Source organism: Dryobates pubescens, chromosome 6, assembly GCF_014839835.1.
Source record: "Dryobates pubescens isolate bDryPub1 chromosome 6, bDryPub1.pri, whole genome shotgun sequence".
Taxonomy (NCBI): Eukaryota; Metazoa; Chordata; class Aves; order Piciformes; family Picidae; genus Dryobates; species Dryobates pubescens.
In genome coordinates this window covers 5,410,671-5,437,273 of record NC_071617.1, presented here as the reverse complement: position 1 = coordinate 5,437,273, position 26,603 = coordinate 5,410,671, and the positions used below count along the sequence as shown (strand labels likewise).

The 26,603-nt window shown below is 47.3% G+C and overlaps 2 protein-coding genes across 2 annotated transcripts in view; one reads left to right on the top strand and one right to left on the bottom strand.

Annotated features, from left to right (window-relative positions):
* Nucleotides 1–532: 532 nt before the first annotated feature.
* On the top strand, nucleotides 533–13,870 carry PGM3 (phosphoglucomutase 3). Its single transcript, XM_054162556.1, has 13 exons — nucleotides 533–606; nucleotides 1,887–2,092; nucleotides 3,258–3,442; nucleotides 3,909–3,976; nucleotides 4,291–4,424; nucleotides 4,854–5,049; nucleotides 6,669–6,826; nucleotides 8,550–8,633; nucleotides 9,631–9,729; nucleotides 10,057–10,173; nucleotides 10,912–11,034; nucleotides 12,340–12,513; nucleotides 13,625–13,870. The coding sequence occupies exons 2-13, from the start codon at nucleotides 1,889–1,891 to the stop codon at nucleotides 13,709–13,711; spliced, it is 1,629 nt and encodes a 542-aa protein (XP_054018531.1). The 5' UTR covers nucleotides 533–606; nucleotides 1,887–1,888; the 3' UTR covers nucleotides 13,712–13,870.
* Nucleotides 13,871–15,697: 1,827 nt separating this feature from the next.
* DOP1A (DOP1 leucine zipper like protein A) overlaps nucleotides 15,698–26,603 on the bottom strand; it is a 93,311-nt gene continuing 82,405 nt past the window's right edge. Inside the window, exons 38-40 of the mRNA XM_054162555.1 lie at nucleotides 24,591–24,720; nucleotides 18,922–18,981; nucleotides 15,698–16,048 (exon numbers count right to left, since the gene is read on the bottom strand). Of these exons, the coding sequence (XP_054018530.1) occupies nucleotides 15,743–16,048; nucleotides 18,922–18,981; nucleotides 24,591–24,720 (496 nt within the window). The 3' untranslated portion in view covers nucleotides 15,698–15,742. The remainder of the gene's footprint in view (nucleotides 16,049–18,921; nucleotides 18,982–24,590; nucleotides 24,721–26,603) is intronic.

Here is a 26,603-nt window from a genome sequence, read left to right as displayed (position 1 = left end):
GCCTCTCTGGGAAGCCCTGAGGCGGGCACCGGGGCAGCGCCGCGCGAGCTGGCAGAGGACAGCTGTGGGCAGGCAGGGGAAGGGCGGGAACAGAACGAGCGCGAGCCCTCCCCTGAGGGCCGCTCGCGGCCCCCGAGGCACCGCAGGGACTACGGGGCGGTAGTTGCCCGTGAGGTAGGAGGCAGCGTCCGGTGCCGCAGGGAGCCCAACAGAGCACTGCCGGCCGGGCCCCCGCGCAGCGCACTGCAGCGCTGCAGGAAGGGGCGCAAAATGGAGACGCCACGTCCCTCCTACGCGGGCAGCTATGGCCGCTGCCCGCGGTGACAACTCGGACGCCCCTGCGCGACGTCAGAGAGGCCGTGCAGGAGCTGCTGTCACTGAGGCTTAGGCTGCGGCGGAGAGATGGGGCTTGTGCCCGCGGATGCTCCTCCCCGGCGCTTACTCTCGTTGCGGCGTGGCCGCTTCCCGCTGCCGGCTGTGAGCGGCGGGGCGGGCCCCTGGTGCCACGTAGCGGTGCGCGCCCGCCCGCCGGCCTGCCATTGGCCTTGTGCCGCCCGAGGGCTTGGCCGCGCCGGCTCGGGGCGGGGAGCTGGGCGGCGGAGGCAGGTGAGCGGCTGGCGGCGGGCGGCTGCGACCCTCGGGGTGGCCCCGGGTGGCGGTGTTGGGTGCGCCCCGAGGCTCGCAGCCCTGCGAGGGGGCGGCTGCTGGAAGCGCTGTGGCTCTCGTAGAGGCGAGCGTCCGGCCCTTCTCTCCCGGCCCAGCGGCTGTCCGCGCCTCAGGTGCCCGGGGCGAGGTGGGGACCGTGGTGCTGGCGTGGCGGGGCCGTAGGGAGCGCCTTGGCGGATCCGCCGTCCGAGTGCAGCAGCCAGGTGACGCTGCTGGGAGCGCCCCTGTAGCAGCAAGGACTTGGAGGGGGAGGACAGTCTGCTGTGAACTCACAAGGTCTCGGGTAGAGCCGTGATCGAGTGCCAGCCTTACTGTGAGAAAGAGCCAGCCCTTGGCAGGAACTCTGCTGTGATTGATTCCCGGGTCCTACCGGCTGAGAATTGTGGCTCTTAACCGAAATCACTGCATCCTCCTGGCCAAGAAGGCCAGCGGCTTTCCGGGGTGCATTAAGAAGAGTGAGTCCAGCAGGTCGAGGGAGGTTCTTCTCCTCTACTCTGCCGTGGTGAGGCCGCACCTGGAGTATTGTGTCCAGTTCTGGGCTCACCGGTTCAAGAGAGGCAGGGAACTACTGGAAAGAGCCCAATGGAGGGCCATGACGATGATTAGGGGACTGGAGCATCTCTCTTAAGAGGAGAGGCAGAGGCCTGGATCTTTTTAGCCTGGAGAAGAGCAGACTGAGAAGGGGTCTTATCAATGTTTATAAATATCTAAGGTCAAGAGGATGAGGCTGTGGTTTTTTCAGTGGTGGCTGGTGATAGGAATAGGGGCAACAAGTACACACTAAAGCACAGGAAGTCCCATCTGAATATGAGGGAAGAACACTGAGAGGGGTGGAGCACTGGAACAGGCTGCCCAGAAAGGTTCTGGAGTGTCCTCTGGAGGTCTTCAAAACCCACCTGGATGCACTCCTATACAACCTGATCTAGGTAAACCTGCTTTAGCAGGGAGGGTTGGGCTAGGTGATCCTCAGAGATCCCTTCCAATTGTGTGATTCTGTGAATTTTTATGATCTGGTGAAATCTGGTCCAGCTTTGTTTTTCTAGTGCTGTACTGTGAGTGTAGAAGCTCAGGTAGTGGTCCCTCTCACAGTCCCACCAAGGGGCTTGGTATGAATGGTTTGAGCTATCAGTGGGCCCCAAAATTAAATGAAGTGCAAAATATAAAATTGATTATCATGACCTGATGTCTGTTGCTTGCCTCTGTGTTACTTTCTTCTCTAGAGATGGATTTTGAAGCCCTTAAGAAATACTCAACGCTGCATCCTAAACCTGCTGGACTTACTCTCCAGTATGGCACTGCTGGATTTCGTGCCAGGGCTGAGCAGCTTGACCACATCATGTTCCGCATGGGCCTGCTGGCAGTTCTCAGGTCCAAAGCTGTGGCATCTACTATTGGCATCATGGTTACTGCATCTCACAATCCTGAAGTAAGAAAACCTTTTTTCTTCAAAAAGAAAGTGGATGTAATCACTGGTGGAATCGAAGCTCTTCGTGGCACTGAGAGACCAGATCCTGAAGGCACTTGGAGCTGCTTAAAACATGTTTTTAGCCTGCTCCCTGTAAATATGATCTCCCACATAGAATCATAGAATTGTTAGGGTTGGAAGGGAGCTCAAGGATCATTTAGTTCCAACCACACTCCACTAGATCAGGTTGCTCAGAGCCACATCCAGCCTGGCCTTTAAAAACCTCCAGGGATGAGGCTTCTACCACCTCCCTGGGCAACCTGTGCCAGTGTCTCACCACCCTCATGGTGAAGAATTTCTAACATCCAATCTGAATCTGCCCATTTCTATTTTTTTTCCCATTCTTCCTAGTCTTGTCACTCCCTGACACCCTAGAAAGTCCCTCCCCAGCTTTCTTGTAGGCCCCCTTAAGATATTGGAAGGCCACCATAAGGTCTCCTCAGAGCCTTCTCCTCTATAGAGTGAACTGTCCTAACTCCCTCAGTCTGTCCTCACAGGAGAGGTGCTCAAAGTTACTTTTCCCTGTACACCCAAGTGTTGTTTTCCCTCATGTGGAAATGCTGTAACATAGGAAATCTGTAACCTTGGCAAGCTGGGAGTGCCTTTGACATGAACCTTTGAGCAAAATCTGCAATCTTATTAAAATAGAGAGATGCAGCAATTGCAAATCAGGCACTTGGGCTTCTGCTGCTGTGGAGCATTCCAGGTTATTAGAATCTGCCTTTATGTCACTTTATTGTCCCATGAATTTCATAGCAAAACTTTGGTTCATTGCAACAAATTTGGTTACAAAATGTGCTGGTTACCTTACCTTTCCATGCATGTTGGAGGTTTAAATAAGCAGGGAGGTGATAAAAGCCCCATGCCTGGAGATTTTTAAGGCCAGGCTGGATGTGGCTCTGGACAGCCTCATCTAGTGGAAAGTGTCCCTGCCCATGGCAGGGGGGGTTGGAACTAGCTGATCCTTGAGGTCCCTTCCAACCCTAACAATTCTGTGATTCTGTGTCAGCTGTTGCTTCCCAGAAATGCTCCACAGAAAGAATGTGATTGAACCTTCAAAGGTTTCAGTAGGTTTCCTGCTTTCAGGCTTGCTATCTGCTGTTCTTACCGTTTTTTATCTTCTAAGGAGGATAATGGCGTAAAGCTGGTCGATCCTCTGGGAGAAATGCTGCACCCTTCCTGGGAAGAGTATGCCACACAACTGGCAAATGCAGAGGAGGAAGAATTGCAGAATATAATAACTGAGATCTGCCAACAAGCAGCAGTGAACCAGCACAAAGATGCTTCGGTTTTTATTGGCAGAGACACCAGGTAATGCCAGAGTGCTGCAGATGTGTGCTGCTTTTGTGGAAGGGCCAGCATTTTGTCTGTGGGTGCTTTTGGATGTTTAGCCCTCCACAGCCAGATTTATGAGGGGCTTTTAATGCCTAGTCTGCTACTCAATAATTTATGGTTACAGCAATAAATAGAAGTTTTCCATTGCTGTTCCTATATTCTCTTCCCTGATGGTTGTGGGAGGAGGAGGATGGTGTGGGGTTTTGGTGGATACCTTGTGGCATCCATGTGTGTTCAGCAGCACTGTTCAGCACTGGAGTGGTGGCTTTGAAACTTATTTCTTGGGAGGTGCCTACAAAATAAAAAGGTATGGATTTATTCAAATTGAATCAAAGTCTGCTGGGAGGAAGCTTGTAGGGCCTTCCTCCACATGTGCTTCCTTCCCAGGTCCATACACAACTATTTTGTGCAAAGGTTAATGTTTGTATCTGTTGTTTTCCAGGCCAAGCAGCGAGAAGCTTTCCCAGTCAGTGATAGATGGCATCTCAGTTCTAGGTGGCCAGTACCATGGTATGTTAAACCCTAGTTTTAGTCTGATTTCAAGTTTTTATGGAAACATGACTCTGTTATGTAGAGCAGAGCAGTAGCCCAGACACCATTTCCACTTGCCCTTTCAACAGTCTTCTTTCAGGGGCAGTTATATGGCTTTAATGCAAGGAGAGGAGGTGTTTCACCTTTTCATCACAGGGCTTGAAAGATACTACATGAGTTTCCTGCACTGCATTTGTCTGTTGGTTGTAGAAGAGCGAATGCTGTACAACTTCTAAAGAGGAATTAATGTAGTATTCCATTTGTGAAGACTCTGCCTTTTATTTTTCTGCTAGACTATGGTCTGGTGACAACACCACAGCTGCATTACATGGTCTGCTGTCAGAACACCCAAGGGCAGTATGGCAAAGCAACGCTGGAAGGTTATTATGAAAAGCTATCCAAAGCTTTTACAGAACTGATAAAACAGGTGAATATTGGCTGGGCTCTTCCTCTTCATGCAAGTGTTTGTTAGCCTGTCTGGGTCTGAAGTTCTGAATTCAGTGTGCTTCTAGGGTCTGAGTTACTTTATTTTATGGTCTAATTACCATTCTACTTCATTGCATAAACTGCTGCTTTCCTATGCTGAGTGAGGTGCATTCCACTCATTCCATGGCAAGCAGGATCCTAAATCTTGGGAGAAGCAACACAAGTGATTGTAGTGCTTTAGCCACTTCTTCCAGGACAATAGGAACTACACAAAACATGCAAGGGATGAGGTGGTGTGGGCTTTTTTTTTCCTTCCTCCTGTGCTTTATTTAAAAGCAAAACTTGGTCCTGTGGCTGGACACAAGCCTTTGCATTTCATAGATTAGTTGAAGTGAGGGTCTGAGTTCACTTTGCTTCTTCTTCCCCTAAGGCTCCCAGTTCTGGAGAGCATCAGAGGCACCTGAAGGTTGACTGTGCCAATGGAATTGGAGCCCTGAAACTATCAGAAATGGTGTCCTACTTTCCAAAGGAGGTGCTAATTCAGCTGTATAATGATGGAAGCAAGGAGAAACTCAATCACTTATGTGGGGCAGATTTTGTGAAAGTTAACCAGAAGCCTCCTAGAGGTATGTAGTCAATAATTTTATATCCTTCTACCCCCTCTCCAGATCTGAAAGGACAGGGTGTATCACATCATGGTGTAGCACTTCTGCTTAAGCTGAGCTCCCCATTTCTTACTGAGTGGCTGCATGATCACTTCTGCTTGCACAATGGAGAGAATCATATGGCTGGGCTTGGCCCATCCCTAGTTAGTGTTAGGTTAAATTGTTTGGAGGAGTGCTCTGTCTTCAGCTGGCTTGAAGTGAATTTGACAGTCTGGTCTGAAAGTTAAGATGGTGGAGTCCAAAGATCAGTCAGGCCTGGTTTGCTGCTGTTTACCTTCCTTCCCTTTGTGTTATCAAGAAACATTGACATTGTGGGCTGGAGTTGCAGATGCTTTTCCAGGTTCTTAAAGAAGAGATGGAGCCTGCAGACTGACCACCAAGGAAATTACTTCATCCAATTTCCTGCAAAGAGAAAATCCCTGTACTGGGGAAGCAGACCGGTTTGGATAGTTGGTTTTGTGAAGCTAAACTGGGTTCTCCATTTGACAGCTGCCCCTCTGAACACCAGGGTGTGGTGGTGTTTCCCCTTGCCATGCTGCTTGCATGCTAGAGCAGTATAGAAAGGGGAAGGGCACAGGAGCAGACCCTGCTGGATGGATGCTGGTGTGGCACATCTGGATCTCAGCTTTAACTAGGACTGAGAGGAAACTCCTTGATCATTTCCTTGCAGGGATGTGCTCTGAAAAGAAAATGTGTTTTCCTCAGCATTCACTGATGAGGTTTCAACCAGAGAGGTTGTGGAATCTCCTTGTCTGGAGACTTTCAAGACCTGCCTGGATGCACTCCTGTGTGGCCTGCCCTAGGTGATCCTGCTTTGGCAGGGGGATTGGACTTGATGATCTCCAGAGGTCCCTCTCAGGCTGGATGTTAGAAAAAAGTTCTATACAGAAAGAGTGATTGCCCATTGGAATGGGCTGCCTGGGGAGGTGGTGGAGTCGCCATCACTGGAGGTTTTTAGGAGAAGACTTGACAGGGTGCTTGGTGCTGTGGGTTAGTTGCTTGGGGGGTGTTGGATTGGTTGATGGGTTGGACACGATGATCTTGAAGGTCTCTTCCAACCTGGTTTATTCTATGTATTCTATGTATTCTCTCAACCTCTAACGTTCTGTGATTTCAAGGTTTGATTTCTCTGATGTGTTACTGGCTGCTCATGGCCTGGATGAGCACACACTCTGCTGGATAAAGCACTGGCTGGGCAAACAGGCCCAGAGGGTGATGGACAATGGAGTTAAATCCAGCTGGCAGCCAGTCACAAGTGGTGTTCCTCAGGGCTCACTGTTGGGACCACTTCTGTTTAACATCTTTATTGATGACCTTGATGAAGACATACAGTGTGTCATCAGTAAGTTTGCAGTAAGTTTTCTAGTTGAACCTGCTGTAGCAGGGCAGTTGGACTAGATAACCTCCAGAGGTCACTTCAGCCCCTACCATTCTGTGATTCTGTTACACTAAGAGTTTGCAGTGGACCTTCCACATGCCAGGAACCGCAGCCTGATTTATCTCCTGCACCCAGTGGGACTAATTAGAACATTTTCTACCTTTCTGTGCCTCTAACTTGCATTTGTAACTGTGTTCACTAGGCCTGGACATGAAGCCCAACGAGAGATGCTGCTCCTTTGATGGTGATGCAGATAGAATTGTTTATTACTACGTGGACACAAGTGGCCAGTTTCACCTGATCGATGGAGATAAAATAGCAGCTTTGATTAGTGTCTTCCTTAAGGAGCTTCTTGCCAAGGTAACTCTAACATGCAATGAATGCTGACACTTTAGCCTGTAAGTAGCCTAGGGCTGCTGTGTCAGTTTGTACGTTTGTGGTCTCCCTACATCTGCCTAAAGTGAACCCAGTTTCAAAAGACATCAGTTCTGTACCACACTGGTGTGGCCAAAATGTGGTTTTCACCAGGGTGTGACTTCCACGCTCCAAGTAGAAGTCTGAGTGCTGGAGCCTCTTCTGAGTGGGAGAGAGCTTTGCCAGTTTCAGCCTATGAAGTACCGGTGTTCCATTCTTCTTGTTTCGGTGTCTTTCATTAATTCTTCATTACTTTTGGCTTCAGACCTTGCCTCAGTGTTTCTGTGGAGCTTTAGGAAGGTGGGGCACTCCATTTCCATGAGAGCTTGCATGTGGCAAGGGGCTTGTATGTCGTCATTCCAAACCCACTGTGCCACGGAGCATCCTCTCCCCACAGGGTATCGAGAGAAGAAGCTTTTCTTCTTCACAAGTCCTCTCAGACTTGGTGTCTGTGATACTGAACCTAGATGAGGCATTCCATCTTTGTTTTCTTAGAGACCAGCTCATTTCTTAAACTGTGTCAGAGAAGCTGGCCAGTGAGGAGAACTTGGGCTTGCCACCAGCCTTGGCTTGCCTTGCATTGGAAGGTTTGACTTTCCTGCTTGTGTGTATGGCCTCATGTGGTGCCTGAGCAGTGCACTGAACTTGCTGAATCTGAAAAAGGAGTTTGGAAAGCCTGAGCTCAGGGAGCTGCTCCAAGCCAGCTAAAAAACATGATAACAAAGACCCAAACAGAATTCATGTTGTCCTGAACTTACAGAATTCTCTAGGAGCTGGTGCCTTCCTCTGCTGCCCAGGAGTTTCAAGTATCTGTAGGGGAATGTGTGTCTAATAGTTGCAAGTGCAGGGTCCTGCATCTGGGGAATAACAGCAGGCTCCAGCAGGGGTTAGGGGCTGCCCTGCTGGAAAGCAGCTTCATAGAGAAAGACCTTGGAGTCCTGCTGGACAGCAAGTTCTGCATGGGACAGCAATGTGCCTTTGTGGCCAAGAGAGCCAATGGGATCCTGGGGTGCAGCAAGAAAAGTGTGGCCAGCAGGGCTAGGGAGGTTCTGCTCCCCCTTTACTCTGCCCTGGTGAGACTGCACCTGCAATACTCTGTCCAGTTTTGGGCTTCCCAGTTGAAGAGAGACAGAGACCTGCTGGACAGAGTCCAAGGGAGAGCCACAAGGATGATCAGGGGACTTGAGCATCTCCTCTATAAAGAGAGACTGAGAGCCCTGGGGCTGTTTAGTCTGGAGAAGACTGAGAGGGGATCTGGTCAATGTCTATCAATAGCTGAGGGGTGGGTGTCAAGTGGAGGGGGCCAAGCTCTTTTCAGTGGTGCACAGTAATAAGACAAGGAGCAATGGATACAGACTTGAACATAGAAGGTTTCACCTCAACATGAGGAGAAACTTCTTCCAGTGAGGGTGACAGAGCCCTGGAACAGGCTGCCCAGAGAGGTTGTGGAGTCTCCTTCTCTGGAGCCTTTCAAAACCTGCCTGTATGCATTCCTGTGCAGACTCCCCAGAGTGATGCTGCTTTGGCAGGGGGGTTGGACTCAAGGATCTCTTGAGGTCCCTTCCAACCTCTATTGTACTGTGGTACTGTGATTGTCTTTCTGTTGATCCTCCCTGTCTGGCTGCCTGCCTTTTGGACAGTAAAAGACCTTCCTTCTTGTTTTCTTCAGGTGGGACAGAGCTTTGAGATGGCAGTGGTACAAACAGCATATGCCAACGGCAGCTCCACACGCTACCTTGAGCAAACACTGAAGGTATTCTTCTGGTTTTTCCCTGCTGGTTTTCTGTCAATGTTGTCTGCTGCAAAGCTGTTTGCTTTTAACATACATGCTACTGTAACATGAGTGCCAGGAGAACTTGAACCAAGCTATAGTAAATGGTGCTTTCAACCCTGCAATAGTGACTGAAGTCTTGGTGGTAAAGGGAAGGGATGCCATCCAGAGGGACCTTGACAGGCTGGAGAGCTGGGCCCAAGCCAACCTCATGAGGTTCAACAACACCAAATGCAGGGTCCTGCATCTGGGTTGGGGCAATCCCAAGCACTGATAAAGGCTGGGCAGGGACTGGCTTGAGAGCAGCCCTGAAGCAAAGGACTTGGGGGTGCTGGGGGATGAGAAGCTCAACATGAGCCAGCAGTATGCACTTGCAGCCCAGAAAGCAAATCACATCCTGATCTGCATCAAGAGAAGTGTGGCCAGCAGGATGAGAGCAGAGATTCTCCCCTTCTATGACACTTGGGTGAGACCCCACTGGAGTACTGTGTCTAGTTCTGGAGAGTGGAACCCTTCTCTGGAAGAGAAGGGCAACAGGGATGATCAGAATGGTGAAGTACCTCTCCTATGGAGACAGACTGAGAGAGCTGGAGCTATTTGGTCTGGAAAGGAGAAAGCTCTGAGGAAACCTTCTTGTGGCCTTCTAGTATCTGAAGGGGGCCTACAAGAAAGCTGGTGAGGGACTTTTTAGGGTGTCAGGGGGACAAGGGGGAAAAGATCCAAGCTAGAGGAGGGGAGATTTAGATTAGACGTGAAGAAGAAATTTTTTTCCCATGAGGGTGTTGAGACACTGGAACAGGTTGCCCATGATAGAAGCCTTACCCCTGGAGGTTTTTAAGGTGGGATGGATGTGGCTCTGGGCAGCCTGATCTAGTGTGAGGTGTCCCTGCCCATGGCAGGGGGTTTGGAACTGGATGATCCTTGGGGTTCCTTCCAATCCCGACCCTTGTGTGATTCTCTGTATGTCCTTGGGCTGCAGGTACCTGTGCACTGTGTCAAAACAGGAGTGAAACACTTGCATCACAAGGCCCAGGAGTTTGACATTGGTGTTTATTTTGAGGCAAATGGACATGGCACAGTAAGTATGAGCATGTAATGCACAAGGAGCAGCCAATATGTGCAAAACTGGAGTTGGGTAAGCTGGAGAAGGCCTCTTCACTCTCTGTTTACATTTGCAAACAAACCTTTTTCTCTCCTTGTCTGAGAACAAACTCATTTACCCCTCCTGTCTTTATCATAGCATTGCCACCAACCCCTCTGCATTCTAGGTGGGGATGTGAATTCATGGTAGCAAACATTAATGGTAGTTATTTGGGCTTAAATGACTAAAGTCTGTTCCTTCTTGCTGCACCTATCCTAGTTCAGGATGTGGTCTGGTCTTGACAAGCTCCATTTTTTATTGTAGGTATTATTTAGTAAAGCTGCTGAAACTAAAATAAGACAACTGGCAAAAGAGGAGAAAGATGCTGAGAAAAGAGAAGCAGCAAAGGTGCTTGAAAACATGATTGACCTTATCAATCAGGTAAAAACTGAGAGAAACAAAGCATGATGCTGACAGCCATAGGGCCAGCTGTCTTTGTGAGTGCCTGCCACTGGCAGGGACTGGTGGAGCAGGAAGCAGGGTGCTGTGATTGAAGGGACCCTGAAGAAAAGGGCAGGAACATCTTTAGAAAGATGCAAATACTTCTTCATGAGTGGATGCAGAATGCTTCTATCTGGTTCACTCTTTTGGCTTCAGGACTCAAAGAGGGAGTGGGATAACATGGGAACCTAGTGACAGGATGGGACTTGTTCTTGATTCAACAGCAAGTAATCTTCTCTTTGTTATTTTTCACTGATTTGTGTGGTAGGGGAGGGTGGGGGTGTTCCAGTGTCCCTTCCCTCACAGCCTGGGACTCCATGTCATGGCACAGGCATTGTTCATGTGGGGCTAGTGCCAAATCATACTTCATAGGCTTAGAAGCATCCTGACCCCAGAACGAAGGTGAGGGCGGCAGTCCTCTTTAAGAGAGGGGAGGACAAGTAGAGCTTTTGGCAGAGCTCTACAACTGTGATGCTGTTCTTACCACAGGGGCAGCATGGAAAGGAGGGAAAAATAAACCACCACTCCCCAAACAAACCACCTGGCTGACCTTAGGTTCTCAGACTGAGACAAGTCAGCCCGGCTGCATGTCCACCACCTTCAGGTGGAAGCTCACTGATCAAATCATGCCCTTGCTGCTTCACTGTTGATTTCTCTACTGTGTCTTCCCTTCAACAGACAGTTGGTGATGCTGTCTCAGACATGTTAGTTATTGAAGCAATCCTGGCTTTGAAAGGTCTGACTGTGCAACAGTGGGATGCCATCTACACCGACCTTCCAAACAGGCTGCTCAAAGTTCAGGTGAGCCACGGAACACCTTGTCTCAGCTTACAGCAGGCTCTTGGGGCCCTGCAGTGAGCATCTCTTGCCTGCAGAGATTCAGCTCAGCTTTATTTTAAGACTGAAACAACCCAAGAAAGGGCAGAAGGAGGCCAAACAAGCCATGAAACAGCCCAGAGGAGGGGCTGGAATGTTGCTTGCACTAACCTAAAAGCCTGACTTAAGTGACAAAATAACAGCCAAATAAGTTAAATGGAAAACCTGGCCAAAACTGTTCAAATTTTAACTCGGAAATTCTTTCCTAGCTTTCAGATTAGAAAACTGCTCTTTTTCTAAGGCACCTGCCTGCTGGGCAGCTGTATTTTTCTGGCTGTGCCACTTTGTGTATGTTGAATGTTCAAGCTGCTCTTTATCTTCTTCAACATTCAGCTGAAGAGCTTAAGCAGAACTGGCTTCCCTGTGGTAGCATTCTGCTAGACACAGCGAGGGAGCCTTGGGCTTTACATTGACCAAAGAAGAGAGTTTAAGCTTCCTCATCTACTGGGAGAAGCTGCAGCTTCAGTTAGGAGGCTGACCAAGGAGGTGTGCTCAGAAGTGACCCTTTTTCCAAACCAAGCAGCTGCATCCCATCAGGACCTAGTTAACACATGCTGAACAGTGGCCAGGCAGAGATCTGAGAGATCACAGGATGTTAGAGGTTGGAAGGAACCACTAGAGATCTTCAAGTCCACCCTACCCCCAGCCCTCCCCAGAGCAGGACCATAGAATCCAGTGCAGGTCACACAGGAATGCATCCAGATGGGTCTTCAAAGTCTCCAGAGAAGGAGACTCCACAGCCCCTCTGGGGCAGCCTGTTCAGTGTTCTGTGACCCTTACAATAAAGAAGTTCTTCCTCATGTTGAGGTGGAACTTCTGTGCTGTAGTTTACATCCATTGCCCCTCATCCTATCACAGGGCACAAGTGAGCAGAGGCTATCCCTTCTTTCCTGACACCCAGCCCTCAGATATTTATAGACATTTATTAAATCCCCTCTCAGTCTTCTCCTCTCCAGACTAAACAGTGCCAGGTCTCTCAGCTTCTCCTCATAAAGCAGTACTCCAATCCTTTCATCATCCTTGTAGCCCTCCGTTGGACTCTCCTAAGTAGATCTCTGTCCCTCTTGAAGTGGCGAGCCCAGAGCTGGAACCCAAAGTGTTCAGCAGGGAACTTCTGAGGTCTTCAGGCACATCTAAACCTGCTGTACTGCCTTAGCCATAACCTTTGTGGTTGTGCTGTCATCACACGGCTCCAGCTCACAGGTGACTGGTCTGTTTGTGATGCCGCAGGTGGCCGACAGGAGGGTGATTAGCACGGCAGACGCGGAAAGGCGTGCGGTGAGCCCTGCAGGGCTGCAGCAGGACATCGACGTGCTGCTGAAGAGCTACAAGCTGGCACGAGCCTTCGTCCGCCCCTCCGGGACGGAAGACGTGGTTAGAGTATACGCCGAAGCAGACACACAGGTCAGAGCTTCAGCTGCTTCTGGGTGAACGTGGATTGAGCACAGGATGTTAGGGGTTGAAAGGGATAGCTGGAGATTGAGTCCACCCCCCTCACCAGAGGAATGCACACAGCAATGCATCCAGGTGGGTCTTGAGAGTCTCCAGAGAAGGAGACTCCACAACCCCTCTGGGCAGTCTGTTCCAGTGCTTTGTGATCCTCACAGTGAAGAAGTTCCTCCTCATGTTGAGGTGGAACCTCCTGTGCTGGAGTTTATATCCATTGCCCCTTGTCCTAGCACAGAGTGCAAGTGAGCAGAGCCTGTCCCCTCCCTCTTGACACCCAGCCCTCAAATCTTTATAGACATTTATTAACTCTCCTCTCAGTCTTCTCTTCAAACAGCCCCAGGTCTCTCAGCCTCTCCTCATAAGCAGTGCTCCAGTCCCTTAATCATCCTGGTAGCTCTCCCATTGGACACTCTCAAGTAGATCCCTGTCCTTCTTGAAATGGGGAGCCCAGAACTGGACACAGTATTCCAGGTTATGTTAAACAATCTTCTCCTTAGCAGTGGGGGATGGAGGGAGAAGGAGGTTTGCATGCTCAGCCTTTCTTCATACTCATTGGGTGCCAAGTTTGAGAGGAGCTTAGTGATTGCAAAAAGCCTCTTTGGATTTTTTTACTGAGAACATTAAATGTCCCTTTTAGGAAGGTTTATCTTTAAAAGTGAAATGTTTATAAAGGCAGAGTTAGGTGACTAGGTTAGATGATTAAGTAGGTTAGAAAGAGAGATTAAATGATTGTGGAAGGGAAGAGCAGTCTGCTGAGAACTCAGGGTTAAGAAGAAAGTTACCAAAGCAGCCCCAAACTGCATGAGTCCGTAAGAGGCAAAATAAAAGACCCCAGACTTTGGCTGCTGTTAGGAATCAGTCCACCTGTGAATGTGAACCTTGACAGTAAAAGGTCCTGCTGTTTCCCCTTCACCTGCTGCTGCTGCTAGCTTCTTCCTGCCAGCATGACCAGCAGCAGAAGGTACCTTAGTGTGACAGAGCAGCATTGGGAACACAGCATTTACACTTACTTTAATACCACCTCTTTGCTGACACCAGTGTAACTGACTTTTACACCATTCCACAGGAGAACGCAGACGCCCTGGCCCATGAAGTAAGCCTGGCTGTTTACCACCTCGCTGGTGGAAAAGGAGAACCACCCCAGCCTATATAACAAACTACACAACTGCCATTAAAGGTCATAACTACACTCATTTTTTTTAAATATTACTTTCTCCACCACTTGTTCTTTGGACACTGAGTAGAAAGGACTAAACAGAGCCAAGTGCAATATTATTCTGCTTAGTCTTTACCTCTGTTAGCAACTTACCTCTTACTGCTGCTGCTGAATGTTCCATCTCTGCCAAGTTTGGCCAACTCTGGAAGCTGAAGTGACTTTGAAGGGACTCACTTCACGGAATCACAGAAACATTCAGGCTGGAAAAGACCCTCAGGATCACCAAGTCCAACCCGGAACCCTGTTCTACAAGGTTCACCCCTAAACCATATCCCCAGGCACCACATCCAAACCACCTTTAAACACATCCAGGGTTGGTGACTCAGCCACCTCTCTGGGCAGCACATTCCAAGGCCTGACCACTCTTGCTGTGAAAAATGTTTCCTAATGTCCAGTCTAAACCTACCCAGTCACAGCTTGAGGCCATTCCTTCTTGTTCTATCACTGATTACCTGTGAGAAGAGACCAGCACCAGCCTCTCCCCAGCATCCTTTCAGGTAGTTGTAGAGAGCAATGAGAGCTCTCCTCAGCCATCCCCAGCTCCTTCAGTTGCTCTTCGTAAGATTTATTCTCCAGGCCCTTCCTCAGCTTTGTTGCCCTTCTCTGCACTGGCTCCAGCACCTCCACATCTCTCTTTTATTGAGGTGCCCAAAACTTGTCACAACACTTGAGGTGTGGCCTCACCAGAGCTGAGTGTTTCTTGACAGTCAGTGGCCTGATCATGTCCCAGGTTATTTCATAGGTTACTGAGATGCTCTTGCTGCTGCTGCTGAATGTTCCATCTCTGCTGAGTTTGTCCAGCTTTGGAAACTGAAATGACTTTGAGGTGACTCACTTCTTGACAGTCAGTGGCCTGATCATGCCCAGAAGGAATTCTGCCCCCTGCCCCAGATGGTATCATAGTTTATTTCCATGTTGTGCCTGCAGTCCCACTCCCATGCCCTTCATGCCCACAAGGTGGCTGCCTTTGACTGAAATCCTGTGGTGACTGCTGCTTACCTTCCCACAGCCACCAGGTCATCTGCAGGGAAGGGGCAAAAAGTAAGGGCTTGAGATTCAGTTCACCTCAGTTTTAGGGGGAATGAGTATAACAGCAAACAGTATTATGAGAAGGATTTCTTGCAATAGTATCTTCCTTAGATACTTAGGAAACCAAAGCTTGCTCAGAAAGCAATTTGCAGTGATAGTATCACCACTTTTAAGAGGTGTAAGAGAGAACTCCACTGAAGATGGCACAGGCTGGAAACATCACAGGACAGGACAATGCAAGCTGAAAAGGCCTTGGCCTTTGGGATCTCTCTCACAACTCCCTCCTCTCCTCAGGCTGAGGATAGCACAAGCTGACAAGGAAACAAACTCCGGGACCTCCTGCTCCGGACCAAGACAAGAGGGAAAGGACAGAGACAAGTTTGTCTTCTGTGGCTCTTACTACTCCTAGCAGTAGGAAGAGGTAGAGCCAACAGGATGCAATATTTGATACAGAGGAGTATCTCCTCTGCCTATTTCAGTTCAGAGCATCTGCCTCTGACAAATGGATTTTCCACTGTAGTCCTGTATTGACTCCTGCACCATTTTCAGAGGGTTAAACCAAAAATAACTGAAAAGCAACCAAAAAAAAACAAACCCCAAAGCAGCAACCCCAAAATAAACTGGCAACGAAGTGGAAAAAATGTGCACCTTGTATATTTGTGGTTTTGAAGGATTTTTGTTTGCTTTTGAAGACAGAACTCAAGACAACAAAACATGGAAAGAGTAGGCACCATAATCAATATGAGCCACCGATATTTCACCTTGATTCAGGCCACATCCAGAACTCTGCTCTCTTATTTACAAATATTTAACTTAAATAGAACATGAAGTGTTTGCAGTACATACAAAGTAAGAAAAGAATGACTATACACCCGGGGAGGGGACGCCGTTTCCTCTCAAGAGTTACACTACACGGAAGCTGAGCGGTACCGGTTTGCTTTAGGTTTTGATGATGCCTTCGAGGAAATCCTTCTCGACCATTTCTTCTATCTTTTGCCTGGCTTTGCTGGAGAAGGTCTTGAGGTTCTCCATTTTTATGTCCTTACTTGGAAAACAGTTGGGGTAAAGGACAGGGCTCCCTGAGTGTCCAACGCATCTGCTGGTCACTTTGCTGTTAAAAACTTGACTGAGGACGTTGAAGAAAGGCAAAAGCTGCTCGATGCTGCGAACAGTGTAGATGGTTAAAAGCAAGTGACCTGGTTCCCAACTTAGTGTTTTCCCTGAGCTGTCCTCTTCTGGGTTTTTCTGAAAAGAGAGAGAGATGGGAAATAATACAGAACAAACCAAAGCACAGGTGAAAAGAGAAGACCAATGCCCACGGGAGCACCCTGGCACCCACCACCTTGCTGCCCTGCAGAGCTGCCCCTGGTGCTATCACAGACAGCCCAGGCTGGTGAGAGGCAGTACTGCACCTGCTGGGAAAAGGTGTGTGGTACTCCAGCTGCTTTCCAAAGCACACTCACAATTCATCCTACTGCCAGCTTGAGTGGCAGCAAACCTCACAGGAAGTTAGAAAAGAAGCATTTTCACGTTGAAGGTAGAGCTCAGTTTTCAGGAAGAGCAAAAGCTGTGCTGTGTTTTGGTATCAAGAAATGACACAGCATGGAGGCTCTGAGCAAACACTTGGAGTTGTCCTTGGGGGAGAAAGGTTCAGTTACTCAAAAGACTTTGGTTACACCTTCCATTTCATGGGGGGAATTTCAAGGGAGAGTTTCAGGAACCCCACCAGCGAAGGCAGCAGTCACACACCAGCTGCTGACAGGCAGTGCCAGCACAGTGCTGTATCCCTGTTCAGGGCTGCATGCTAAAATAGCCAAGCCCCAGCTGCTGGCATGGCACTCTTCCCTCATTGCCTTTTAATTTGAGTCAAACCCCATGTTCAAATCTAGACAACAAGGTACTGTCACCACAGAAACACCTTGTTTGGACTCTTGCTTGACAAAGCTTCTACCAGGAAGCAGACTTCCAGCAATGCTGGGTTTTGTTCCTTGAGGAAGGAGAAAAGCATCACAAGACCACATCAAGGATAGCAACCTCCTGAACCACTTCTGACCAGTGTGTCCATCCTGGTGCCCTTGCAATGCTTCTGCTGAGGCAGGGGTTCAAGAGCTCCCCAGCTCCTGAAGAGCATTGCAAGGAAAGGGGAATGGGGAGAGGGCAGCAGTGGGAGCAGAACCTAAGGGGAGGATCACTGACTGCACAGCCTTGGAGCAAAAAGCTTTCCTTCAAGAAATGGTGCTTTAGCAAATGCAGTGTCCTGATTTGAGGCCAGGCAGATACTCTCTGGCCCCTGAGAGGGGCGAAAGAATGACACACAAATGGCTTGCAGAAGTGATGGGAAGTTTAACTGGAGAAGCAATTAGTGTTTTACAGAAACTACAAGCACAGTGACAAAAGAATCCCAAAGTGTACAGAGTCCCTTCCAGCACACCCAAAGGTCCCCAACATTTACCATCTCCCTACCTGAGGGTACACCCCAAACCCCCAGGGCCCTTTCTTCCTCCCACCACTGCTAGGCTAGTCTCAGGCTGGCCAGGTCTGAGACTGCCCCTCCCTGCTTCTCCTCCTGGCATTAGGCCTAGCCAGGCCTAAGAGGCCTTGAGATAACTCCCCCACCGTTACCCCATAGGGAGCATCTCCCACGGGAGCAAGCTAGGGAATAAAGAGGAAGAGAAAGACTTTGCAGGTGGATTTATAGAGAGCAGGATATTATGGGCATGAAATAGGCTATTTCCTGTGTCCACCTACTGGGCTGGATACTCGGGCCATTGGAGGCGTGACGTGGGTGGCAGGAACAGGAGGGACCCAGCCTGAACTGCCACATACAGTTTTGGATCTTTAAATGGAGGAACTGTCTCTAGCAATCAGGAGTCTAAACAACATCCATTTCACAGAAATACAATTAGTTGTAAATGAAGGGTGAATGTACTTCATGTTTTAAGCTGGTAGCTTGGCTCCCTGCTACAGGAGATTGCTGTCCTTGCTCTCCAAGCCTCAAGAAAAGCTAAGCTTGTAAAAGAACTAAAAGGGAAGACTGAATTCCAACACATAAAGAGTTGTTGATGCCTCCAATTTTTATGAAGATAGTAGATTCAAAAATGTTTTCCATGAAAACATCCCACTGGATTCACAGGAGAGAGGCTTCTCAGTACAGATTGTCTGGCATGTTTAGTATGACCCAGGTGGTGAGCAGAGACCATCTCCAGCATGCAGCAAGGGTCAGCATCACACAGCAGCCAGCCTAATCCCAATTCTTTGAGCAGTGAAGTACAGCCTGTCCAAGCCATTTCACAGGACCACAGGATGTCAGGGGTTGGAAGGGACCCAAAGAGATCATCCAGTCCAACCCCACTGCCAGAGCAGGGCCATACAATCTAGCTCAGGTCACAGAGGAACACATCCAGATTGGTCTTGAAAGTCTCCAGAGAAGGAGACTCCACAACCTCTCTGGGGAGCCTGTTCCAGTGTTCTGTGACCCTTAAAGTTCTTCATGTTGAGGTGGAACCTCCTGTGCTGCAGCTTACATCCATTGCCCCTTGTCCTACCACAGGGAGTAAGTGAGCAGAGCCTGTCCCCTCCCTCCTGACCCCCAGCCCTCAGATACTTACAAACATTTATTAAATCCTCTCTAAGTCTTCTCTTTTCCAGACTCAAAAGCCCCAGGTCCCTCATCCTCTCCTCACAGGGCAGTGCTCCGGTCCCCTAATCATCCTTGTAGCCCTCTGCTGGACCCTCTCCAGCAGATCCCACAACAGTACCTGCTAAGCAAACACCACTAATTCCTCAGACACTTCAAACAGCAGCTGGTTAGGGATTCTGCTTCACACGTGCCATGCAGCAAAAACGATTCTTTAATTATACATTCATTGGCAATCTTCAAACTAACATTACCTTCTTGTAATCTATTGCATGGAGGAAACCAACTTCAAAATGATTTTTTAAAGCTATAGTTATTTTTATCAATGAGGGCTTGACTTCCAAAAAAATCTCTCCATTTCCTCCTCTGACAAGACTGATCTCTCTCAGGTCTGAAAGCTAAATGCTGCCCAAGGCCTTGAGGTGATGGTATTGTTATGGTGAGCTTGTTTCACAACTCAAGCATCAAAGGCCACCCTCACCTGATGCTTGGCCATCTCCATTCCCTCCAAAACCACCGTCTTAAAGTCCTCCTGTTTGTCCTGTGGAAGGAAAGAGGAGAACTTTCAGACTGCATTTCATATATCAAACTCAACCTTTGCCATGAAGGCTGTGTGCAGTTGCTTGGTTGGGTGCTGTGCTTCAGCTAGAAAAATCACCTGCCCCAAAGAGCCCAGAGAGGGCAGACTCTGGAGCTACTTGGCCAAGACACCATCATCACACAGTATCACAGTATCACTAAGGTTGGAAGAGACCTCGAGGATCGTTGAGTCCAACCTGTCTCCACAGACCTCATGCCTAGACCATATGGCCAGGAGTGCCGAAGGAGCTTTCTAAAGCATGTTGCCTTCAGACAGAGCCTGAGCAGCACCATACTACATGAATCTGAGCAGCAGTCAGAGTGCCCTGAAGGAAAATGAAGATCCACTGGATCTTTTGCTCAGAAAGAGTTATTTCCTAAGAGAAACCTGCAGCTCTGTGCAACACTCTTCTCTTCTGCACTAAGAAGGAATGACCTGGAAGCCAATATTCATTACCTCTTGTTTATCTCATCACCATACCCCTAGCTATGGTTCACAGTGTGCAACTGCTGCCACGACTAGGGGGTTCCAGAAATTCCAGCCACTTTCCTGTATTCTTGGAGGTGTCCTGTGTGGTGACTTGGGGCTTCTGTCTCAACATGCAGTACTTACCAGCAGGGATACTGTACCCATCATATGTACTTTATAATTCATGCAGAGAGATTATCTGGAGTGTGACAATTCTCTATCAGGTGCAGTGCACTACACTGAACATCAGAGGCTGTGCTTGGCTAGCAGTCAGTCAAAACTGATTGTTCCTTTGCATGTGCAAGAAGAGAAATTTAGCCTTATCTTTGTGGTACAAAGTCAATAAAATGAAGACTGCAGATGTGCTTCATGCACTTGTTTCAACCCCTGTAGCAAGCTGCTAATGTCACAGCCCTGACAATGCCATCTATTTGGAGGGGAAATCGAGGGTGAAAGTTCAAAGCTGTCTCCCACATGCCTTCCAGCTTCCTTCCTGTTTTCCTGGCCCACCCCAGCAACCTTTCCTGCTGAAGTGCCTGCCTGGAGCAGTTCTGACCACACAGCAAGAGTACTTGACAGCAAATTCCTTACTTTGCAGCAGTGGAGAGGAACTCCCTGGGACAGGGCTTGGCCAGCTTCCATCAGCTTCATCAACAGATCAGGCCACCACCCCACCCAAACCAGGGCTTTAATCTACCTCCAATTCTCTCCTCCCACTCTACAAACCAGAACTGTTTCCACTGCTCTTTGCCTTCTGAACTGCTTCAGGGAAGAAACCCAACCCTCCCTGGCTCTGCAGAGTCTCTCCACTCCTGGTTGTGTCAGTTTTAGGGATGTATCAGTTTGCTGGACATTTAAAAGTGATCATTATTAACAACAAATGCTTTTGTACTTCAAAAGGCTGTCGGTTCGAAGCGGCACGCAGCTGGCCAGCTGAAAGTGACTGTAGGTTAAAATACATCAGACACTGAAACACATTCGACTTTTCACTCAAATAATACAAAGGAAACTGTTAACTGGCAACTCCAAAATCACTGACCATAGCTGGGGCTGGGTGTTGGCTTTGCTGATCATTTTCTTTTCCAGGGGTGGGTTTGTTTGTTCCTTTTGGTTTGCTAGGTTGCTTCTGCTGTGTGTTTGGGTTTGATTGTTGGTTTTTTTGGGTGGATCTTTCGGTTTGGTTGGTTTCTGCTTCTGGTGTTTGGGTTTTTGCGGTTGGTTTTGAGCTTTTTTAAAGTCCAAGGGTTTTGCTGTTTGTAGTGTTGGTTTTTTGTTTGCCTTTTGTTCTTGTTTGGATTGGTTGGGTTGGATTTTACTGCTTTCTATCTTTTTTCTTCCTGTTTTGTTTGTTTGTTCTGTTGGAGGTTTTGTTTTGTTGTTTGGTTTTGTTTGTTTCTTGTTAGTTCTGTTGGGGTTGGTTGTTTGGTTTGGGTTTTGGCTTGGTTTTGTTTTGGTTTTGTTTGTTCTGTTGGGTTTTTTTGTTTGGTTTTGGTTTGGTTTTGTTTGTTTCTTGTTAGTTCTGTTGGGGTTGTTTGTTTGGTTTGGGTTTTGGTTTGGTTTTGTTTGTTTCTTGTTCTGTTGGGGTTGTTTGTTTGGTTTGGGTTTTGGTTTGATTTTGTTTGTTTCTTGTTAGTTCTGTTGGGGTTGTTTGTTTGGTTCAGGTTTTGGCTTGGTTTTGTTTGTTTCTTGTTAGTTCTGTTGGGGTTGTTTGTTTGGTTTGGGTTTTGGTTTGGTTTTGTTTGTTTCTTGTTAGTTCTGTTGGGGTTGGTTGTTTGGTTTGGGTTTTGGCTTGGTTTTGTTTGTTTCTTGTTCTGTTGGGGTTGGTTGTTTGGTTTGGGTTTTGGCTTGGTTTTGTTTGTTTCTTGTTCTGTTGGGGTTGTTTGTTTGGTTTGGGTTTTGGCTTGGTTTTGTTTGTTTCTTGTTCTGTTGGGGTTGTTTGTTTGGTTTGGGTTTTGGTTTGGTTTTGTTTGTTTCTTGTTAGTTCTGTTGGGGTTGTTTGTTTGGTTTGGGTTTTGGTTTGGTTTTGTTTGTTTCTTGTTAGTTCTGTTGGGGTTGGTTGTTTGGTTTGGGTTTTGGTTTGGTTTTGTTTGTTTCTTGTTCTGTTGGGGTTGGTTGTTTGGTTTGGGTTTTGGCTTGGTTTTGTTTGTTTCTTGTTAGTTCTGTTGGGGTTGGTTGTTTGGTTTGGGTTTTGGTTTGGTTTTGTTTGTTTCTTGTTAGTTTTATTGGGGTTGTTTGTTTGGTTTGGGTTTTGGCTTGGTTTTGTTTCGGTTTTGTTTGTTCTGTTGGGTTTTTTTGTTTGGTTTTGGTTTGGTTTTGTTTGTTTCTTGTTAGTTCTGTTGGGTTTTTTGGTTTGGTTTGGGTTTTGGTTTGGTTTTGTTTGTTTCTTGTTCTGTTGGGATTGGTTGTTTGGTTTGGGTTTTGGCTTGGTTTTGTTTGTTTCTTGTTCTGTTGGGGTTGGTTGTTTGGTTTGGGTTTTGGTTTGATTTTGTTTGTTTCTTGTTAATTCTGTTGGGGTTGGTTGTTTGGTTTGGGTTTTGGTTTGGTTTTGTTTGTTTCTTGTTCTGTTGGGGTTGGTTGTTTGGTTTGGGTTTTGGCTTGGTTTTGTTTGTTTCTTGTTAGTTCTGTTGGGGTTGGTTGTTTGGTTTGGGTTTTGGTTTGGTTTTGTTTGTTTCTTGTTCTGTTGGGGTTGGTTGTTTGGTTTGGGTTTTGGCTTGGTTTTGTTTGTTTCTTGTTCTGTTGGGGTTGGTTGTTTGGTTTGGGTTTTGGCTTGGTTTTGTTTGTTTCTTGTTCTGTTGGGGTTGTTTGTTTGGTTTGGGTTTTGGCTTGGTTTTGTTTGTTTCTTGTTCTGTTGGGGTTGTTTGTTTGGTTTGGGTTTTGGTTTGGTTTTGTTTGTTTCTTGTTAGTTCTGTTGGGGTTGTTTGTTTGGTTTGGGTTTTGGTTTGGTTTTGTTTGTTTCTTGTTAGTTCTGTTGGGGTTGGTTGTTTGGTTTGGGTTTTGGTTTGGTTTTGTTTGTTTCTTGTTCTGTTGGGGTTGGTTGTTTGGTTTGGGTTTTGGCTTGGTTTTGTTTGTTTCTTGTTAGTTCTGTTGGGGTTGTTTGTTTGGTTTGGGTTTTGGTTTGGTTTTGTTTGTTTCTTGTTAGTTTTATTGGGGTTGTTTGTTTGGTTTGGGTTTTGGCTTGGTTTTGTTTCGGTTTTGTTTGTTCTGTTGGGTTTTTTTGTTTGGTTTTGGTTTGGTTTTGTTTGTTTCTTGTTAGTTCTGTTGGGTTTTTTGGTTTGGTTTGGGTTTTGGTTTGGTTTTGTTTGTTTCTTGTTCTGTTGGGATTGGTTGTTTGGTTTGGGTTTTGGCTTGGTTTTGTTTGTTTCTTGTTCTGTTGGGGTTGGTTGTTTGGTTTGGGTTTTGGTTTGATTTTGTTTGTTTCTTGTTAGTTCTGTTGGTTTTTTTTGTTTGGTTTGGGTTTTGGTTTGGTTTTGTTTGTTTCTTGTTAGTTCTGTTGGGTTTTTTTGTTTGGTTTGGGTTTTGGCTTGGTTTTGGTTTTTTCTTGTTAGTTCTGTTGGGGTTGGTTGTTTGGTTTGGGTTTTGGCTTGGTTTTGTTTGTTTCTTGTTCTGTTGGGGTTGGTTGTTTGGTTTGGGTTTTGGCTTGGTTTTGTTTGTTTCTTGTTCTGTTGGGGTTGTTTGTTTGGTTTGGGTTTTGGCTTGGTTTGGTTTGTTTCTTGTTAGTTCTGTTGGGGTTGGTTGTTTGGTTTGGGTTTTGGCTTGGTTTTGTTTGTTTCTTGTTAGTTCTGTTGGGGTTGGTTGTTTGGTTTGGGTTTTGGCTTGGTTTTGTTTGTTTCTTGTTCTGTTGGGGTTGGTTGTTTGGTTTTGGTTTTGCCTTGGTTTTGTTTGTTTCTTGTTAGTTTTATTGGGGTTGGTTGTCTGGTTTGGGTTTTGGTTTGATTTTGTTTGTTTCTTGTTAGTTCTGTTGGGGTTGGTTGTTTGGTTTGGGTTTTGGCTTGGTTTTGTTTGTTTCTTGTTAGTTCTGTTGGGTTTTTTTGTTTGGTTTGGGTTTTGGTTTGGTTTTGTTTGTTTCTTGTTAGTTCTGTTGGGTTTTTTTGTTTGGTTTGGGTTTTGGCTTGGTTTTGGTTTTTTCTTGTTAGTTCTGTTGGGGTTGGTTGTTTGGTTTGGGTTTTGGCTTGGTTTTGTTTGTTTCTTGTTCTGTTGGGGTTGTTTGTTTGGTTTGGGTTTTGGTTTGGTTTTGTTTGTTTCTTGTTCTGTTGGGGTTGTTTGTTTGGTTTGGGTTTTGGCTTGGTTTTGTTTGTTTCTTGTTAGTTCTGTTGGGGTTGTTTGTTTGGTTTGGGTTTTGGTTTGGTTTTCATAGAATCATGGAATCAACAAGGTTGGAAAAGACCTCAAAGATCATCAAGTCCAACCTGTCACCCAACACCTCATGAATACTAGATCATGGCACCAAGTGCCACATTCAGTCCCTTCTTGAACACCTCCAGGGATGGTGACTCCACCACCTCCCTGGGCAGCACATCCCAATGGCTAACAGCTCCCTCTGTGATCAACTTTCTCCTCACCTCGAGTCTAAATTTCCCCTGGTGCAGCTTGAGACTGTGTCCTCTTGTTCTGGTGCTGGTTGCCTGGGAGAAGAGACCAACCCCCACCTGGCTACAACCTCCCTTCAGGGAGTTGTAGACAGCAATAAGGTCTCCCCTGAACCTCCTCTCTTTGTTCTGTTGGGGCTTTTTGTTTTGTTGTTTGGTGTTTGGTTTGGTTTTGGTTGGTTGGTTTTGGTTTCTTTGTGTTGTTGTTTGGTTGGTTAGTTTTTTGTTTAGTCTGGGGATATTTTGTTTGTGCTTAGAGGTGTTTTTATGCTTCATTTACCTGCATGTGATTTTTGCCTGATGCTGACTTGTCATGACTCCGGTGAGAATCTCCCACTCCAGATAAACGCCTTGCATTGTTAAAAACCAAACCCCAGATCAACTCCTTTCCATTGCTCATTGTTAATAACGCCCCCCACAACCAAACATACAAATATTCACAACTGAGCAATGCTGTTAGCTCCTGCATGTGAGAAGCTGCCAGTGCAAAGCAAGGCTGGAAAGGAAGCGAGGTACCTTGGCTTTTTTCCTCAGCAGCTTTGCTAGCCGCACCACGTAAGGTTTGAATTCCCTCTGGTGTGTCCCCTGCCTTCGGACTTCCAAGCCTGAGTCATCTGAGGCTTCTGGAATAAAAGCCCAACGATACCTGGCGTGAGAGAACACAAGCAGACATCAGCCTTAGGGATCACTCAAGGCTTTTCTGCCACATCTGCAAATCAGTGGGTGAGGAAATTTACTTAAGGATCAAAGAAAAAGTGGGAGTGGGGAAATCACAGAATTGTTAGTGTGGGAAGGGACCTCAAGGATCATTAGTTCCAATCCCCTGCCATGGGCAGGGACACCTCACACTACATCAGCTTGCTCAGAGCCACATCCAGCCTGGCCTTCAAAACCTCCAGGGATGAGGCTTCCCCCACCTCCCTGGGCAAGCTGTTCCAGTGTCTCACCACCCTCATGCTGAAGAACTTCCTGACATCCAATCTGAATCTACCCATTTCAAGTTTTGCCCCATTCCCCCTAGTCCTATCTACCTCACACCTTAAAAACTCCCTCCCCAGCTTTCCTGTAGGCTCCCTTCAGATACTGGAAGGCCACAATAAGGCCTCCTGAGCGCCTTCTCTTCTCCAGACTGAACAACCCCAAATCTCTCAGTCTGTCCTCATAGGAGAGGAGCTCCAACTCTGATCATCCTCTTGGCTCTTCTCTGGACAAAATCCAGCATGTCCAGATCCTTGTTGCAAAAGGGGCTCCAGAACTGGATGCAGTACTCCAGGTGGGGTCTCAGCAGAGTGGGGTAGAGGGGGAGAATCACCTCCCTTGCTCTGCTGGCTATGCTTCTCTTGATGTAGCCCAGGATACAATTGGCTTTCTGGGCTGCAAGTGCACACTGGTGTGCAAAACCAACTCCTACAGAAAACATCAGTCTTTGACAGGGAAGACTAGGAAAGGCACATTCTGAAAAGCAGGAGGTAACATGGACAAAGTATAAGGATGCCAAGAGCAAGATAAGGCAGAGAAGCTAAAATCAGGAGGATTCACAACTTCACTGTGTGCCAGAGAACTGAAAGCAATCCTGAATGAAACAATATGTAAGTCACTTAACATTTTTTGCTGCCCATTTGCAGCTTTTACTCTAACACACAGAATGTGATCAATATTGATAACCATATTGATAACAAAACCTCATTTATTTAAGCCAGTCATAGACCAATGACCACAGACCCCTAACCTTGCTGTGCTACACGGACTGGCTACTTGCATCACAGAGGATATCAAAGTCTCTGTAGTTTCTGTCCTCAAAACTTCAATCCAGAACACCTTAAAAAGCCAGTGTGATTCAGCATGACTGCTGTCTGCCCAGAAATACACAGTAATGACCTAAATGAAACTGTTGGCTGACAATGGGGATTAGGACAGCTTGGGGAACTGAACAGGAATTATCAGCCAAATCCACAGAAAACTAAATAAATGAAGGAACCTTCACGAGAAGCTTTAGATCTAGAAACACTGCAGGGCACAAACTGACACAGTGTGTGCAAGTCCTTCCACCCTCTAGCCTGCATGAGCATCCTTTAAATAACAGGATAAGCAGAGGTGACCAAATGTCTACAGAGCTATGCTAGGGCAGCAGCTTTCACATGGTCACCGCTGTGCAGTGTAAAGGGAGAAACAAAATACTCTCTTTTGTCCCCGCTGGCTTCTCATTTCTAGAGCCTTCAACAAATACCAGTTGTTTGCCACTCTTCTTTTTTTCCCCCAATAGAAAATGACTGCAAAATCATCAAGTCATAGAATGGTAGGGGTTGAAAGGGACCTCTGGAGATCGAGTGCAAACCTCCTGCCAAAGCGGAACCACCTAGGACACGTCACCCCGGTATGTGTCCGAAATGTTCTTGAAAGGAGGAGACTCCACCACCTGCCTAGGCAGAAGCACTGAGGAAGCAGTTTGCACTGCGTCCAGTTTTGAGCTCCCCAGTTCAAGGGAGACAGGGACCTGCTGCAGAGAATCCAATGGAGAGCCACCAGGAT

What these genes read in the sequence shown, in the direction of transcription:
- PGM3 (XM_054162556.1), top strand. Translation starts at nt 1,889, where the DNA reads ATGGATTTTGAAGCCCTTAAGAAATACTCAACGCTGCATCCTAAACCT. An exon ending in TGATTGACCTTATCAATCAG is followed by an intron (nt 10,174 to 10,911) that starts GTAAAAACTGAG and finishes TCCCTTCAACAG; the next exon opens with ACAGTTGGTGATGCTGTCTC. An exon ending in ACGCCGAAGCAGACACACAG is followed by an intron (nt 12,514 to 13,624) that starts GTCAGAGCTTCA and finishes ACCATTCCACAG; the next exon opens with GAGAACGCAGACGCCCTGGC.